Source organism: Callorhinus ursinus, unplaced genomic scaffold (genome assembly GCF_003265705.2).
Source record: "Callorhinus ursinus isolate GAN/ISIS: 27379988/994484 unplaced genomic scaffold, GSC_fseal_2.0 scaffold17, whole genome shotgun sequence".
NCBI classification, from domain to species: Eukaryota; Metazoa; Chordata; class Mammalia; order Carnivora; family Otariidae; genus Callorhinus; species Callorhinus ursinus.
In genome coordinates, this window is record NW_027397079.1 from 24507059 (window position 1) to 24526145 (window position 19087).

At 36.4% G+C, this 19087-nt stretch overlaps 1 protein-coding gene across 1 annotated transcript in view; it reads left to right on the top strand.

Moving 5' to 3' along the window:
* Positions 1–19087, top strand: part of SGCZ (sarcoglycan zeta) — a 477798-nt gene that overhangs the window by 405258 nt on the left and 53453 nt on the right. Inside the window, exon 4 of the mRNA XM_025886299.2 lies at positions 14609–14731. Coding sequence (XP_025742084.1) covers positions 14609–14731 — 123 coding nt within the window. The remainder of the gene's footprint in view (positions 1–14608; positions 14732–19087) is intronic.

The following is a 19087-nucleotide window of genomic DNA, read 5'->3' on the forward strand; positions in this document are numbered from 1 at the left end:
CTCCATTTGCCTTTCCTCTCTCTGGAATGAGACACATTAAAGCAACCCAAGCACCTGTGTTGGTCTCCAAGATGGAAGCTGTAGTCTGAAAGTGGCAGAGCAACAGAGTAGGAGAGACCTGGATCCCTGACACCATCATGTGTCCATTCTGAGCACATACCAAACATATATGGGAACGAGAATCAGCCTAACCGGTATTCTGATATACACGAATATCCAGAAGGAACTTTTTGGAAATATACTTTCAACTCTTAGATCTCTTCATTTAATACCTGCAATAAATGAGTGATAATAAAAGAATTTACTTACCAGGTGCTATATTTCAGGTATTATAATTATATTTCACTTAATATCATCATCAAATTATTTATATACTCTGAGCACCAAACAGCTGGTTTCGGGGAAAGGCAGGTGGAGATATATTGGTGAGGGAATATTAGACTAGTATTTAAAGTGTGCTGCATGTTTCACTACGATACTTTTTTCTTTCATATTTAGCTGGATAATCTGATGACAAGCATTGCTTTTACTCAGAAAATACCTTAGAATTTAAAAAAACATTAATCAATAATAAAGGACAATGTGTGGAAAATAGAAGTTTCAATTGGATGATAATAATGTAGGAAGTTACTTTAGATGACTCTGTAAAACACACTGATTTAAATACCTATTCTGAAATGGAGAGATGGGCCATGAAGAGATAACATAGCCATGCCTAAATCCAAAAAAGGAATAGATAATCAGGAAATAAGAAACTTAGGAATCCATTCTGCAATTTACTTTTAACAAATTCAAGTGCCGTCTACTGAAACACAATATTGCCAGAAGTTTCCTCAAACATTTAATTAAATAAATTCATCATATCCTCACCCCAAATATGACCAACATATACAAACATTAGCTTGGGGGAGAGGCATTTTAGCTATTGACATTTCTTCTTGAATAGTTTTTAAAAATTCAGGATATCGGGAAAACTTAAGGACATCAAGAAAACTTTGAGAGACTAGAGAAAGTAAGGATGTTGTTAGAAAGATGAATGTAGGAGCGCCTGCGTGGCTCATTCAGTTAAGTGTCTTCCTTTGGCTCGGGTCCTGATCCCAGGGTCCTGGGATCGAGCCCCACGTTGTGCTCTCTGCTCAGTGGGGAGCCTGCTTCTCCCTCTCCCTCTGCAGCTTCCCCTGATTGTGCTCACTCTCCCTCTCTCTGTCTCTGTCAAATAAATAAATAAAATCTTAAAAAAAAAAGATGAATGTAGGGAAAAAGTAGATCTTAGAGAAATGTTATTTATTTTATTTATCTGAAAGTCCTGTTACCTTTTTGAAACAACTAATTAGGCAGTCATTTTATAAACCAGAAGATAACAGTGGGTTGGACAGGTGCTATTTCTGAAAGAGATATTTAATTGAAATGTTATGTATTAATTTAAGGACTCAATCTTTATTTATTAACTTTGATTTTGTCATTCCTATGTGGAAAGAAATCCTTTTAATTTCTTTACCCTTTTCTTTGGGTTTCTGTATCAGAAAGAGATTTGGAAGAAAAAAACGGCATAGTGAAGAGGGGATTTAAGAATGCCCCTGAGCCATGTCTACACTTTTATGAATAGTTTCTTCATTAAGTTTAAAACCCCTCCTCACTGCACATTTTCTCGTAGACCATAAAAGTAATTATATTAATGGATAAAACCTTATATTTTATGTAAATGTACCCAAACCCCCACATTTAATATTCAGTCACTGGAAAACATTAGGTAACAAAATCAGAGCATTCCTTCTGAAAATAGAGCAATTTAAAAGGTGTAATAAGAGCATTCTTCTTACGTTCTTACATTACTCCTAAAATTAGTAGAAAACTCATAATTCAAGAAGCTGTCTTTTTTATTTGTGGAAGAAGCATGTAGGTTAATTTTTGTGTTTTTTTTTTCTTTAGAGTGTGCAGTTGTTTATCAAACTGCACTTAAGATGGCTCCCAAACAAATGTGAGCATATAGTAGTTGCATAATCAATGCTTATGTATTTGTAAGGAACTTGAAATATCCTCATATCAATATGTATGCCATAAATCTATATTAAGTATTTCATATTATCAGGTAAGGCAGGTCACATAGCATGTTTACATAGGAGGGGAGGAAAGACAGGAATTGAAATAGACCATGAAAGAAGCCAAAAGCTAAAGGTGCAATCTTATTACAAAAAAATAAGAAAAAAATAGATTGAAGCAGACTATGAGGCATTTATTTAGATGATAAAGGAACTAGATTTTAGTTCTTGAAATGTTTATTGAGGTAAAAATTAAATAAGGTTATTAAATCAATACTCAAATTGTCTATGCCAGAAATACTTCTTGAACATCTCTAATAGGTGAGAAACTGCTTAATTACTGAAGCGTCAGATGAACCAGATAAATATCAATCCTTAAACAAAGGTAGTTTATATTATAGTGAGGTTTTCAGAAAATAAACAAGCAACCAAAAGTGATAAGAGGAAAAATAAAGTAGGTTCAAGTGAAAGAAAATGAAGGTAGGAACAGGATTATTTTAGAAAAAATAGGGGGGTAAGTCTTCCAATAATGTGAAGGGTGTGGTGAGTTTCTGTAGACAAGACAGAGAAGGAAGAGAGGGAATGGTGGCCACTTAGGGGTCAAGGATGAGCTACTTGAGGGAATAACTCTTAGGAAACCAAATACAGTCATGGGCAAAACACACCATGGTCTGGCTAAATAGAGCAGGGCAGGCAGAAGAAAGGAAAAGTGTAAAAACACGTGTGTTTAATAAAATCAGTGTGTTTAAGAAATGGCAGAAGGACCACTGTGAAGAAAGCAGAAATTTAAAAGTCCTGAGAGGCGAAAAGATAGGATGCCTTCTGAATATCATGTGGAGCTCTTGAGGGGATTTGAGCCGATGAATCACATGGTCTGATTTTCACTTTTGAAGATGTGACTGACTTACATGTGGAGGATATACACTTGGGAGGCCGGGCAACAAGAGCCAAAGTAGAGGCATGAGTAAGAAAGGCTCTCTGTTGTTGCAGAGAAGTCAACTGGTAACCTTACCAGCTTCCTTGTAACTCCTGTGTCATTTTTCTCTTGCTGTTCTTAAGACTTCTAGTTGCCTTTGGCTGTCGTCATATCTACTGCAGTGTATCTATATGTGGATCTCTTTCTATTTATCCTGTTTGGAGTTCATTAAGCTTCCTGGATTTATAGGTTATTGTTTTTCAAAACATTTTAGGAAGTTTGCAGGTATTTCTTTTCTTAAGGTATGTGTTCTGTCCTTTTCTCTTATTCATCTACTTCTAACATTTCTATTACACATCTTCCTGTGTTTAGTGATGTCCCACATTTCTCTCTGAGGCTCCGTTCATTTTTCTTCATTCTTTTTCCCCACTGTTCTTAGATTTTATAGGTTTTATTTCTCTTAAAAATTGCTAATTCTGGGGCGCCTGGGTGGCTCAGTCGTTAAGCGTCTGCCTTCGGCTCAGGTCGTGATCCCAGGGTCCTGGGATCGAGCCCCGCATCGGGCTCCCTGCTCCGCGGGGAAGCCTGCTTCTCCCTCTCCCACTCCCCCTGCTTGTGTTCCTGCTCTCGCTCTATCTCTCTCTGTCAAATAAATAAATAAAATCTTTTAAAAAAATAAATAAATAAAATTGCTAATTCTTTCTTCTGCTGGTTCAAATCTACTGTGGAGTGAATTTTTTATTCAGTTATTGTACTTCTAAGCTTCAGAATTTTCCTTTGCTTCTTTTACAACTTCTCTATCTGTATTGATATTCTCAATTTGATGAAATATCTTATTATACTTTCATTTAATTCTTTAAATACAGTTTTCCGTAGTTATTTGAATGTGTATATACTGGTTACTTTAAGTAGCCATTTGAATCCCTCTTCTGTTAAATGTGACATGTGATCATTTTCGCAAGCAGTTTTGATTGCCTGATATTTATTATCTATGGGTCAGAACTTCCCTCTTTCTTTGCATGTCATATTGTTTTGTGGAAAATTGGAAAGTTTAGGTAATATATTGTAGCAAGTCTGGGTGCTGGTCCTCCACCATCACCCTCAGGACTTGTTATCATTATTTGCTTGCTTATTTCTTTGGTAACTGACTGGATTATTCTATCAGTCTATTCCTACTCTCTGTCCCCACCCCCCCCCCTCAGTTTAAAGCTTATGAAGTTCCTGAGAGGGTGTAGCCTTGAGCATTCACACAGTTATCAGGGATAACTGTCATCTTAGCCAGTGCAATGTTGGCCTCTTTCCCTGATCACACCCTGCTGATAAGCTACACTAATTTCTGGTTGATTGCTATATTGTTTTATATATTGTCCTGGAGCATAAATTGTTTCAAGGACTATAGTTTAGCTGCTACAGCCTTTGGTCTCCTCTTAATTACTTTTTACCACAGCTGCATTGTTTTTGAGAGCATCCTTAGGTTTGAACTTTCTCCAACTCTTATGCAAAGAAAATCTTCTTTGGAAAAAGCTTCAGTTCTCTGATCTATAGCCCATTTCTCTTCTTGGGCAAAATCTCTGAACTACAACTAGAAGAAGGGATGGTGGCAAGTTTCTTTCTGAGTGGCACTCCTGCTTAGTAGCCAGGCATTTGGCAAAGCTGGGGATTGGATGTAGCCTCTAGGACTTGCATATCCTCACATGGAAACTCCATCCTGTGAAAGAGCTATAAAGAGGGTGATTTGGGCCCCTGTATTCTCACTACATCATGCTTAAGGTAGAGCTTCCATCCTGTGAGTGGAGTTTAAGTGGAAGAAGTGAGCCCTCACCTCTCAGTTGAACTTATTAGGGACCTGTCCTCTGCAACAGTTATCTAGAGCATAGGATGGGAAATACTGACACCCTCTCCCTCCTGGGAAAATACCTTAATTCTCCACTGGGAGGTAGATTAAGAAGGAGCCTTGTGTTCTTGGCTATATCTACACAGAGAGGAATTTCCATCATATTGAGCCGGGAGTGGGGTAAAGTAAGTGATTCATGATCCAAATGATATAGATTCTCTGTTTCTACTGAGTCTTAATAGCTTTTCTTGAATAAATATTTCTTCATTTGCTGTATATCCTTAGAACTATTTACTGAGAATTCAAATTGTTTATAAAATATCTTTCAGCAGTTTTTCTGGAGACCAGGTCTACCAAGCTCCTGACATTGTCATTCCAGAAGTGGAACCTGAAATAAACCTGAAGTTGAGGGTTAAACTGTTGGGGTGAATTGTGGCCCTCTTCACTGAAAAAGGGATTACTGAGGAAAAAAATAAATTAGCAAGTGTGTGATAATCAAGAGTAATTGAGATAAACAATGCCTTTCTGACATTTATAAACAGATACATAAATATGGATCTCAAGGTAAATATTAGTGTACATGTTACAGATTTTGGATTTGAACACGTATACTTTACTTAATGCCATGATCCTGTATGAGAACCTGTAGGTGAATGGATATAAATAGCAAAGGATTTTTCTCAATTCTTTTATTTTTGTTTTGTTCTGGAGACATTTCACAAAATAATACACTTTAAGAGTAGTTAGTCTGACCTCTGGAGCATGTAAATATTTAGAGAATAGGAAGAAAAGGGGAAAGCAGAGATGTAGACTGAAAAGGTATGACTAGTGAGGCTAGAAGAAAACCCAGGAAAGTGTGTTTTCTCAAATCTTAATTTTCCTATATCTCTAATATTTGATCTGTGACTGTGTCCTTTTTCTTGAAAATAGTCCTTTGTAATTTTCTTAAAATGAATTTGTTGGTGATTAGTTCTCCCAGTTTTTGTTAGTCTGAAAATATCTTTTGGCCTTCAATCTTGGATAATAATTTTGTTAGACTTACAGTCCTAGGCTGGCATTTTTATTTTTGTTATTTTTTTTCTTTTTCCCACATAACATTGAAGATATATTTTGTGTGTTGAATTATGCCCCCCCAAATTCATATATAAAGTCCTAACCCCTAGTACCTCAGAATGTGATCTTATTTGAAGATAAGGTCTTATTTGGAGATAAAGATAATCAAGTTAAAATGAGGTCATTAGGGTGGACCATCAAATATGATTGGTATTCTTTTTTTTTTTTTTAAGATTTTATTTATTTATTTGACAGAGAAAGACACAGCGAGAGACGGAACACAAGCAGGGGGAGTGGGAGAGGGGGGAAGCAGGCTCCCATCTGAGCAAGGAGCCCGATGCGGGGCTCAATCCCAGGACCCGGGGATCATGACCTGAGCTGAAGGCAGATGCTTAACTGACTGAGCCACCCAGGCGCCCCTATGATTGGTGTTCTTTTAAAAGGGAGAAATTTGGGCACAAAGATATATATAGAGGGGAGATGAAATACATGGAGAAGATAGCCCTCTACGAACCAGGGAGAGAGACCTAGAACAGATTCTTCCCTCAGAGCCTCAGGAGGAAGCAACTCTGCCAACACCTTGATTTCAGACTCCTAGCCTCCAGAACTGTATAGCAATAAGCTTCTGTTTTTCAAGCTACCCACATGTGTGGTGCCTCAGCAGCCCTGACAAACTAATAAATATTTTATTGTTCTCTATCAATTTTGTATTTAGAGGTGAACATCAGGTTAGATATTATAAATTCTTACTTATTTGGGAAGAGACTTGCTGATATCACCTTCATTGGTCAATAAAATAAAATGATGTGTTACTTCTAAATGCAAGTTAAAAGATAGTGCTAAGTTTGCCATATCCTTTTCTCTTGTTGCCATAGTTTTGAAGGCAAGTGTTGAGATGGAGTCTTTGTCATTTGGTCCCCCCGTGACTACTGTTATTACAGCATCCTACTGAAGCTTGCTGGAAATGAGCATGAACAAGAAACAGACCTTTGCTGGGCTAAGGCACTCTAATTTGAGGGATTGTTTTTTGGGATTATAAACTAGATCTTTCTTTCTGATAGAAGATCTTTACCCAAGTACCTCATTTGATCATTTTTCCAGAAACCCAAGTCTGATGCTTCTTTGGGAATCAGAAATAATGCTTTTCAATGCAAGCAATTCTAAGAATTCCATGTAATCATAAAAGTATGCATTAGCTATAACAAATCAATAATAATACAAATACACAGTTGCCTAACAATATTTAAAATGATCAGATTATAATAAAAACTGTATTTTATACTAGGATTTCTTAAATTGTTTATCTTGAAGTTTATTCTTATGTAGTGCTCAGTAAATTGATTTATAACATTAGAAACATGTTCCCTCTAAAGGAAATTCGGAGACAATCTACCGAATATTAAGAGGAATATGAAACAATTCTTATGTAAAAACTAAGTAGCAATAAGCATACCTCAAATATTCTTACTAAATAGTATTAGCAGGTGGGGCACCTTGTGGCTCAGTTGGTTAAGCGTCTGCCTTCGGCTTCGGTCATGATCTCCGGGTCCTGGGATGAAGCCCTGCATAGGGCTCCCTGCTCAATTGGGGAGTCTGCTTCTCTCTCTAGCGCTACTCCTTCCCCCCCCCTCATGCTCTCTTTCTCTCTCTCTCATAAATTAACAAATAAATCTTTTTTTTAAAAAAAAAGCTTTAGCAGATAGTATAAATAAATATGCTAAAGCTACTCTGTAGAGAAGGTGGTTACTTTTCCATGACATTTTCAAGAATCCGGTTCTCTGTCTGGAGTGGTTTCTGTGTACATTCCCTTACATTACAAAAGTAAATACATATACTGTTAGGTGACTTTCACTATGATATTTAGGTGATAAATTAATCGTCAAAGTTGGATGTTTTTGAAAACAGAGAAAAATAATCCTGAAATTTGGCAAGAAATTTATACTTAATTGGTACCATGAGATTATATTATTAGTTGAATACATCTGCAAAATTATACTGCCACAACTAAAAAAGTTATATTGAATATAAGTTAGGGGGAATTTGCATAGAAATATATTAGAAAACTATTTGTACCAACTCATTTTTGTTATGCTTGTGTTGATGTGTAACATGGATACACATGTTAATCGTTATTTGAAAGAAAATGCATGTTAAAAAGGAAAAAAACTAAAAGTATTAAGGCATTCCATGAGCTAGTAATTGATGTGTCAAAACGTAGCAGAAGACCAGGGCAAGCTGACAAGAAAGAGGGAAAAATTCTGAGAAGTTAGTTATTGTTGTTATGGAACGTATGTTAAAATAAAAAGCAATAGGCCGCAATGGAAAATTTTTAGTTCAGTATTATCAAGAAATGGCTTTTCAACTCTCATGTTCTTCCATAAATTATATTGCATCATTTTAGACATATTAATGTCTACTGAAAAATTAGGCAATAAGACATTTCCAGAGAACATTTCCAGAGAATTTGTTTTCTTCTCTCTTATAAAAGCAACTTACTGAAAATGTAGTTGTAAGGAGTCTCTTCTCATTACTTAAGTATTCACTGATTCCACTCATAGAGAATAATTCTATCAGATAGTATTTTTTTCACCACATGCAACATGCATTTTTTTGTTTCTATTTTTCCTTTATAAATTAAAAGAAAATGATTATGATACATAAAAATTTTTTAGAGAATAATATTTCACTCACCAACTTTGTGCCATCCATAGTTTTGAAATGCTGTAATTTTGTGTTTGCATACTATACAAAAACCAGAATATTTTATGTATATGCTGTTCGACTGGTCCCTTTAAACAAAATAACAAGTCAAAGGTTTCACTTCTCTTAGACAACATAGTCAACAAAAGTGGGATAAAGGGACATATTTTACTTGATCCTGTCAAAATTCATAGAGGCCAGGCCCAGGAGAAAATACCATAATAATTTATGAAATGGCTGGCTAGGTAGTCATACCAGTTAATGATCATGATTAATTAATTAATAAATAATATTATTATATCATTATGAATCACCAAAAAGACCAAAAAATACAAGTATAAAAGATTATACCATTAAGGCTAGTTTTGCTTGGAAACAAAGAAGAAAATACAGAAAGAGTGAAAACAATGCAAAAAGAAACTCAATTCAGAATTTATGTCCTCCTCGCCCTCAATGGGGTGGATGAGTAATTTATTGATTTATATAATAAGCAAGTCCAGGGCTACATGAGTTTGTCTCTGACTGGATCCAGCCATTTAAGCAACAGTTTTAGGTGTGGCTCTATGTTCTTCTCATTCTCCTTCCACTAAGGAAAATGTTTTAAGGATACGTACATAAATAATAAAGTTACAAGACGGGAGTGATAAAAACTCATTTCAGAATAATGCTGACGTGCAGAGCTCCCCAAGGATGAAGGGGCATGTGATTAAGAAGAGATTATGCTGAAGGCTTGTGTTGGTAATAATAACTGTTTCTTCAGTTAGGCGGTGGGTAACATCATGTACACAATTGTTGTATGTATAATCTTTTCATAACTTTTTAAGAAAGGAAGATGGAGAGCAACAGTATGCAGTCATAGCTATGGTAATGATGGGCAAGGGAGTGATAAACAAGGCATAAAAGTACAAATGGTGGAAATTCCAGGTAGTTAACATACTGTGCAATAGTAGTTTCAGGTGTACAATATAGGGATTCAGCACTTCCATACAACACCCTGTGCTCATCACAAGTGCACTCCTTAATCCCGATAATCACCTATTTTACTCATCACCCCATCCACCTCTCCTTTGGTAACCATCAGTTTGTTCTCTATAGTAAGAGTCTGTTTCTTGGTTTGCCTCCTTTTCTCTCTCTCTTTTTTTTCTCTCCTTTGCTCATTTATTTTGTAAAAATAAACTTTTATTGAGGAATTACTGTGGACAAGGCACTGGTCTAGACACAGGATGGTAGGAAGGCCCAGGTAGGGATCTAAAGGTGAATGTAACCTCAGAGTTCCTAGAGCTACCTTATTTGCTGGAGACAGAATGGTTACTCATCCAATTCTGAAACAGAAATCAGTTCCTGAGGTTGGGGGGGTAGGTTGCAGGAGGCAAGGTATGCTAATCTCTGACAGGATCCAGTGTAGATTGCAACTGCCAAAGGCTCAGGAGTCCTTGTTCCAAGATAAGCCCCCCAGCACAGCCCCTGTAACCTTTCCCTCATTCTGCTTCTCCTCTCCCTAAGTACACTAAGAGTATACTTTCCAAATGAGAGGTTTTTTTTTTTCTTTTTAAAGATTTTTTATCTATTTATTTGACAGAGAGACACAGCAAGAGAGAGAACACAAGCAGGGGGAGTGGGAGAGGGAGAAGCAGGCCTCCTGCAGAATAGGGAGCCCAATGTAGGGCTTGATCCCAGGACCCTGGGATCATGACCTGAGCCGAAGGCAGACTCTTAATGACTGAGCCACCCAGGCACCCCCCAAATGAGAGTTTTTAACGACATGCATAATGTAAAATAAAATAAAGTACAATGCTTATTTATATTTATATTTCATGAAAGCAGCTTCTTTTGTTTTGTTTCAGCTTCTTTGGTTTTGTTTTTAGGGGGCCCATGATAATTCTAAAACAGGAATTTCAGAACTCTGAATTTAGTTGACTGTATTTGACTGTATTGACTCTTGTTTTTGTTTTTCTTGTGGGAATTTCTAATCTTTTAATAATACTCTTCAAGACCTTGAAAATATTGACAACATGTAAAATCAGAGTTATGTAGGAAGAAAGATCCATCATGATATGCTTGAGGAAAACACACCAGAGATAATTAGACATACCCATTTTGATCTTTGCCTTGTTTTCTTTAAATTAGGACTAAATAGTACCAAGAGGCCCCATGGAAATATATTGTTTGAGCCCCTGTGGAGATTTTTATTGAAGAAAATTTTCCAATTCATGTGTTTGACTGATTTAATGTAGAAAATGCAAAGATGGTAGATAAATTACTGGAGCCTCTCTATTTGTCAGCAAATATGCCTTTGGCTACTGAATATGACTGTAAGAAATGTGAATGTTCCAAAAAGGCAATGGAGCCATCTCTGAAGAGAAAAAGAAAAATTAGCTTGGTTGTTGCTTTGTTTGTTTGCTTTTAAAGAATATACACAAAATGTTAAACTAGAGAAAATATTTGGATATACATATTGCATACTTCAATGCTTTTGTGGAAACTGATTTTGCTTACATGTTTTCTATCTTTTTCCTGCCAATGCTCTTTACTTATTTTATCCCTGACTGCTCTTTGTTTGATTTTGAAGTTGCTAACATAAACTTCTTCAGGTATTCTTAAGTAAGCCTTTAGTGTTGAGACTTTTGTTAGCAAGTTAGTGTTTAAGATGACCAGTAAAAGGGCACCTAGGTGGCTCAGTCAGTTAAGTGGCTGCCTTTGGCTCAGGTCATGATCTCAGGGTCCAGAGATGGAGTCTTGAGTCTTCAGGCTCCCTGCTCAGTGGGAGTCTGCTTCTCTCCCTCTACCCCACCCCTGCTTGTACTCTCTCTCTCACTCTCTCTCTCAAATAAATAAAATCTTAAAATTAAAAAAAATTAAGATGACTAGTAAAATATAGAACTGTCCAGATAGCCCTATTCCCCACGATCTATTTGCTAAGGAATCAGAGCTTCTTATCCAGAGTCATTAGGCATATTGCTTTCCTGAAACTTTGGAAGCATTGCTGGTTGAGAAAAAATGGAACTAAGTGTTTGCTCCCCTCTGAACAACTGGATGCTGAGTTGTGAAGATAGAAACATGAAAAACAGAATAAGACAACACAAAACATGTTATAATGTAATAAATTCAATTTCATGTAGCCTAATGCATTAACTTTAAACATATTCACAATAATGCAATATGTGTCTAATTACATGCATTTACTCTTTGCTATTTGCAGAAAAGCAATGTACAGAAGCACAATATATTCAAAATTATTTTCTGATTTAAAATATTTATTGTCAATATATTGCTAATTGCTTGCAGTTTTGCCTTCTGAAATTTTACTAATATGTTGAATAAAGTGTAGTCTGCAGTATTAATTTATGTATCTATTTTTAATTGAATGTTTGCCCATGCGTTTATTTATGGCCTGGATGCATTTTTTTTAATTCCAGGTGTGCATATATTTTCTTACTTGCTTATTTAAATTTAATGAATAAAGATTTCAATTAAGATTTCAACATATCCAGGTACCCTGCTTATGTTCTACTTGTTTATGTGACACACAATATAGCATGTTTATGTTAATAAAGTACCTTCCATATAATGACATTAAATGTTATGCCAAAAAGAGTCTTATAAATGTATGACCATATGCAGCGTGTGTGTATATATTTTATATTACATATATCATATGCATATAGTGATCTAATGCACTTCAGGGTCATTAAAGTCACTGATATATTTTGTGGATCAGTTCACCCAATAAGTAAGTATATTTGAAGATAGCAATGTGATGTACAAGTTAAGGTTGTATATGTATAGTATCTAGAATATCTTTCAGGCAGTTCAGATTTAATGTTATGTCTGAGTGCCTAGAAGATGGAGACACAGAGGCCTCCACACTTAGAAGTCACATTTATAAACACACCAGCCCCAAGCACAGTTTTTTGAACATCACCCAGTTGGGTTACTATGGTTTAAAGATTAAAAGCACAATACAGGAAGGTTAGATCATGATTAGCAGAAGATGTACTCAACTGATACAGTCTGATGAAATAATGTTTGCCAGATCAAAGGCAATGACTGTCACCAAGAACAATAGGTCTTCCATGGTTTCTCCAATATTGTCATTAAATTTCATAAGAAAAGTGCTTTGCTTAAAGAAAATATATAACAGATGTTAAAGTACAATTCATGCTGTTTTGATCTTGACAGCCTGCAAAGGTTAACATCAGTTTTATCTGACTTAGCATTGTCGTAGTTTTAAAATTTTCTATATGGACCTGAAAACACGTAGTTTCTTATATCATAAGAAAAATATACATCCTGTTTTCAGAGAAATTATCCCACATGTTATCAGGGTTTGGAATTAATATTTTCCTCTTGTTAAGTGCCCCTCAGAAGCTCTGATGGTGGGGAGGTGTACAATACTAAAGCCATGGGCTGGGACTGGGAGCAGGGCAGGGGTGGGGTTGAGGGCCGAGGAAAGGGACAGGAAGTTTATGTCTGGTATTCCTTCACCTATCTAACGTCTTACCCTAAGTAGCCCTAGAAATCAGACCCAATTTTAAATTTGGAGGAAATTTTGGACTACAAAGTGATCTCATGTTTTGAATTCCTGACGGACATATATCTAAAAAATAATGGTAGTATATTGTCTCAGTCTGATTGGGCTGCTATAATAAAATACCATAGACTGGGTGGTTTAAACAACAGAACTTGATTTCTCACAGCTCTGCATGCTGGGAATTCCAACAGCAAGGCGCTAGCATACCCAGCGTCTGACGAGAGGCCACCTCCCGGTCTGTACATAGCCGGCTTCTCACTAGGTCCTCACTTGGCAGATTGCAGAGAGGAAAAAGGCAGACTTTATAAGGTCACTAATCCCATTCGTGAGGGCTCCACCCTCAGGACCTAATCACCTCCCCAAAGACCGCCTTTCCTAATACAACCACGTGGTGGGCTTGGATTTCAACATAAGAATTTTTGGCAAGCACAAACATTCAGTCCGTAGCATATGTAAAGTAAATGAAAAGAGGTACACACACAAGTGTGATGTGCCTAGGTCCCTGACTGGGCGGGACTGTATCCGATAAGGGTTTTTGTTGGAGAGAGCAGAGGAGAAATGCTCCAAATCGTAACCGGAGGGGAAGATGTAGCATATGCCAAATGTGTTATGACAAATGAAATAAACTGATGTTATGGAAATAGCAATTCCTCACCCTCTGGCCAGTTTGATCTTTTTGTTGAAGACTTTCAAACTCACAAATTAATCATGTTTTCCAAATATGGGAGCTGCCTTTGTGATTTGTAGATGCATTAATATGCAAAATTGTCCAATAAATCAGAAACAGATTTTCAATTCCATGGTGTAAGTATATTTAATACTATATTTTAAATAAATCAAGAAAGTTATTGATGAGAAGATACATTGGGGAGCACTAAAAACATACATATATATATATATTTTTTTACAAGATCGACTGTAAAATGCATTCGCATTCAGTGATAGTAAAGGGTGAACAAATTTCAATATTAGCATGTATGAAATGTAGTGTAGCTAAAGGTTCACAACTGAGTAATGCTTTACAAGTGTGATGTAGCAAGTGTGGGGACTATTGTCTGCTTACAGAAAGTAAATGGGAGTCATTCTGACCACAAGTATTCTGACCAGAAATATTTATTGAGCATCTAGCATGTGCTAGATATAAAGCCAAGTTTTCAGGCAATAACCAAGAACAAAGCAGATGCCATCTCTCCTTGTGTATATGCAAAAGCTTTTTTTGTTTTGTTTTGTTTGTTTTGTTTTGTTTCTGTTATTGTTGTTTTTAATTAGCTAAACCTACAAACCTTGTTAGGACTATGTCAAGCATTTAGAAGTCAGATGTATGCCCAACCATCCTAGCTCAGCAAACTCTACCAAATTAGACAGCCTACTGGAAAGGATAAGAATTTAGAAGTATTAATTCAGGTGTAAAACATACTGCAGAGGTAAAATAACTAAATAATATATGCATTTCTTCTCTTTGTCTAAAAAAAAAATTACATGTTAATGGTTTCCTGCATACCAGTTTCATTTTTAAACCTTTCCTCTGACCATAGGAGCTGATGCTGTGGAAGCTCAGTGTAAAAGATTTGAAGTGAGAGCGAGTGAAGATGGCAGGGTGCTGTTCTCTGCAGATGAAGATGAGATTACCATTGGGGCTGAAAAGCTGAAAGTTACAGGTACTGTAGTTTGAGGTCTTGGAACATTGTTTACTTCTTGAAAGAATATGCAACTGAACAGGAGCTACATTATAAGATGTATGATCCCCATGCCGAACGTTGAGTTCACATAATAACATGATCTCACACCATTAGATTTTCCAGGAGTCTTCAAATAGAAGGCAGCTGGTTGTGTTGGCAGAAGACAATGTAAACACTGGACTTAGTGATGTAAAAGTAAAGCTGTGTGTCCTAGGCCGGAGTGGGATAGGTGGAGGAAAGTGGGTCAGCATAGCGGAAGAAAAAGTGGGGTGCAGACCGTGAGAAAAGCTAACTCAAGGTGATAGACAAATACAATTCAGAGGTATCATTTAGAAGTAGAAGTTAGGCAAAAGAAGAACCAAATGTAAATATCAACTATAGAATGAAGTAGGGGAAAAGTGATAAGTAAACGAAATTATTTTCTTTGGCTTGTAATTATTCTCAAAAGTATATATATCAAGATGTAGTGCTATCCCGGAGCACCTGGGTGGCTCAGGTGGTTAAGCATCTGCCTTTGGCTCAGGTCATGATCCCGGGGTCCTGGAATTGGCCCCCCACATTGTGCTCCCTGCTCAGCAGGGAGTCTGCTTCTCCCTTTCCCTCTGCTCCTCCCCCATGCTTGGGCTCATACTCTCTCTCAAATAAATAAAATCTTTAAAAAATTAAAAAATAAAAATAAATTTAAAAAGGGAGAGTGCCATCCAGATACTATTTAGAAGTTGTTAAAGTCATTAGTCTAGTATTAGAGCTAAAAAGTCAATCACCAACTGAAATTAAGAAACAAAAGCAGAAATCAAAGGTAAAAGCGAGGCTGAGAGCAGGGAAAGATTTTATGAAGATTATTTTAAGCACAATCTCTTTGAATTACTTGATTTACAATCATAATACATATAATTTTGATAACATACTTTAAAAATACCCAAAGAGGCCTACATTAAAAAAAGTGAGATAAGCTTGACCTAGGGTTTCCCAAATTTGAGTTTGGGAAAGGTCACGGGCTCTCTATCCTATCTAAGTCCCCCTGAGCCCTGTGGGCCATGTGAGAACAGCTCGCATAGAAATTGGCCTCTATTCTCAGGTTGTTGGGGTTGAATCCCTACCTTTACCATTCAATATTTAAATAAACCCTATGTCTCCTGTGAAGTTTTCCTTCATCTAACTGATTAAAACGATGATGATAACTTTAGTGTTCAAATTATACCAGTGTGTGTGTTTATAGTATTTTCAGCACATATTGAAGACACTGTAACAGATAGCTCTTTATATTTATTAATAAAAATAATATTAATATTGTTAATGTTCCAGACATGCGGGCTTATTTGTATTTCAAGAAAGGTGTACTATTAAATGGTACTGAAATTCAACAGAGATTTTTTTTTTTTTTTTTGAGAGAGAGAGAGAGACAGAGATCGGGGGTGAGAGGCTTGGCAGGGTAGAGGCAAAGAGAGAATTTTAAGCAAGCTTCACACCCAGTGCAGAGCCCTACGCAGGTCTCTATCTCATGACCCTGAGATCATGACCTGAGTGGAAATCAAGAGTCAGATGCTTAACTGACCAAGCCATTCAGATACCCCTCAACAAAGATAGTTAAATGGGGATCCTCACTGGGCCTCTTTGGCCCAGGTCACAACCCATTACCACCATCCCTACTGACTCCCATAGCTTCTTTTCTCTTATGGGATATTCTGTGGAGTAGCTGGAGCCTGCACATTTGGGCTGGTGTTTGGAGTGTTCCCCATTACTGCCCAGCTGCCTCATCTCTTTTTCTTTCTTCGGCCTTCTTGGAAAGGTCAGGAGAGGAAGGCCCACAGGGGGCAAAAATTGACCTTTCTAAGCCCTGAGTCTGGGGGGCAGGTGACAAAACAAAACACGTGGTGGCTTTGGTTGGCACAGAGCACAGACAAATAGGAAAGGACATTGACTTTAGGGCCCTTGGTGCTAACATTTGAGTTGCTGGTTGGTGGGAAAGCAGGAAACCCAGGTAGAAATACACTCAGGGCGATTAAGCGGATGTGATTTCAATATTTAACAGTCTTTGAACCTTGGTAGTGCCTACTGGTTATCAGCTTCAATCCTAAGATAGCTTTTAAGATATTACACACTTAAGTAAAAATTTTTTCATCCATATTCGGATATTCCCATTGAGTACTTTGCCTTCATAAGTGACAGGAAGTTATAGAGCTCTTGACAGTTTTTGTGAACTCATGGAATTTTAACTTTCTCTGATCTTATGTTGACTTGTCTCATAACAGTTGCAGTGAAGTGCTGTCTTCACAAAATTAGACTCATTAACTAGTTTTTAAATTTTTCTTTGAGGTGCATGGATACTCACCTCTATTTTCCTCTTTTTCTTGGTAGCCTGGCTGTCATCCTTGGATTGTTAATGGGAATTATTAAGTTATAAAGTTAGCAGAGAAAGTGTTACCCAAGAAATCTGAGTTTTTCTGCTTTTCAATTAACTGCCTTCAGGCAGTCATCTCTGCTAACTTAATCTCTCCCCCCTCCCCATGTATGCGTGAATGTGTGCATATGACGTATGCATGGTGTATATATATATATATATATATATATATATATATATATATACACACACATATATATATATGCATGTATGTATATCTGGATGTACAGATGGATAAATACATATGTTTCATTCTGATTTTCTTTTTCCATTTCTTTCTGTCTTGAACATATATACATAGCTTTGAGTTTATTCTTTGTACTACTTTTGACTGATTTTTGTCATTCAGTTATCTCAGATAGTTAATCAGTTTTATAGTAGAGGTCTGTACCATATGCTTCCAGAAGATCCTAAATAATAATATAATTTTGAGGTCATAGACTGCAGAATCCAGGCAGAAATTTTTGTAAGGGTTTGAAGCGTAACACTTGAGATGAGGGAATGAGAGTGTCTGTAACAAGAAACCCCAATTTCTAACCTGATGTGGATATACAAGAGGCTTCAGGTTATTAACAAAGAAATGCTAAGTTGGTAGTATTTTATTTTGATTAAAAATTCCCCCCAGGATCCAGTTGCATTTTTGTTTCTCACAGAAGAGCCCATATACCCACAGACACACATAGACACAAACCATCCATACATACACACACCCTCTCAAATTCTTGCTAGGTCCTTTCTCCTTTAACAGAATATCGAATGTTTACTTTGCAGTAGCTTTATTCCTTCCTGCAGTACTTCTAAAATAAGGAAAAATAAAGATATCAAAGGCAAATATAACTTAGAATTTCACATACTTAGAGGAAAAAATTATGCATCGCATCACATATCATTTAAAGGCCCAGGGATTGATTAGAAACTCTTGATTAGAAACTCACGTATACTTTAAAGCAGTGCTTGAATTATTTGACAAATAACACTACAAAGAGACACTGACTCCGGGGTGCTTCATATAAATTAGGTAGCTGTGCTGACAAGACTTCAAAGTTACATGTGACAAGAGATCTGTGTGAGGTTGATTCTGGAATTTTAAATTTGTGGCACAAAATTTTCTATTTAAGCAATATCCATTGGAATTACAAATGATTCTTTCTGGCTTATACTTTACAAGCAATGGCATTTTGTACATGGACTTCTCTTTCAGGGTGACAGAAATGGATGAATTTATTTAGACAATGTGTCTATACACCTGAGGGAAAATCACTTATCACTAAAATTATTCATAGATCTAGCATAGCTCAGGATATTTACATTTACTGTACTTAGAAAGTAGCAGGGATTTACCTGATACGTTCACATACTCCTAAGATGCAGGAGGATAGAAGTAAAATCACAAATGGTTACCTGAACACCAACATGCCTCATTTCCCCATCACCATGGTAAGCAGTCATGTGCTAAAAATTTGTAAATTTTTACTCTTGATATTACTTGAGTTGCTCAGTAATCGTTTGCTTAAATCTTAATTTGAAGTTACTTATTTGACCTTGACCTACCCTCTCTACATGGCTAAATGTGTTAGAGTGTTACACTTTAGCTCACGTATGCATACTTGAAAACTTTATTTTCATTAAAATTGGTCAAAGATATTCCTTACTGCAGTTATCTTTTGAGACCCGATATTGGTCTAAGATATCACTTACTGCAATTATCTTTTGATACCAGGTAAACAAATAAAAGATACAAACCTTTACACTTAGAAGACTCTTAAATTTAGTGCTTTCAGGCAGAATCTATCAACTGCAATTTGCACTTTCATTTGCATTCCAAGTAAGTATATTAACTTAGAAAACAAAGTGCAAGTCTAAGTCATTTGACTTTATAAAGTGAAAAACTTTAGCCATATAAGATACCTTCATGTTACGTTTTATGCTATTAG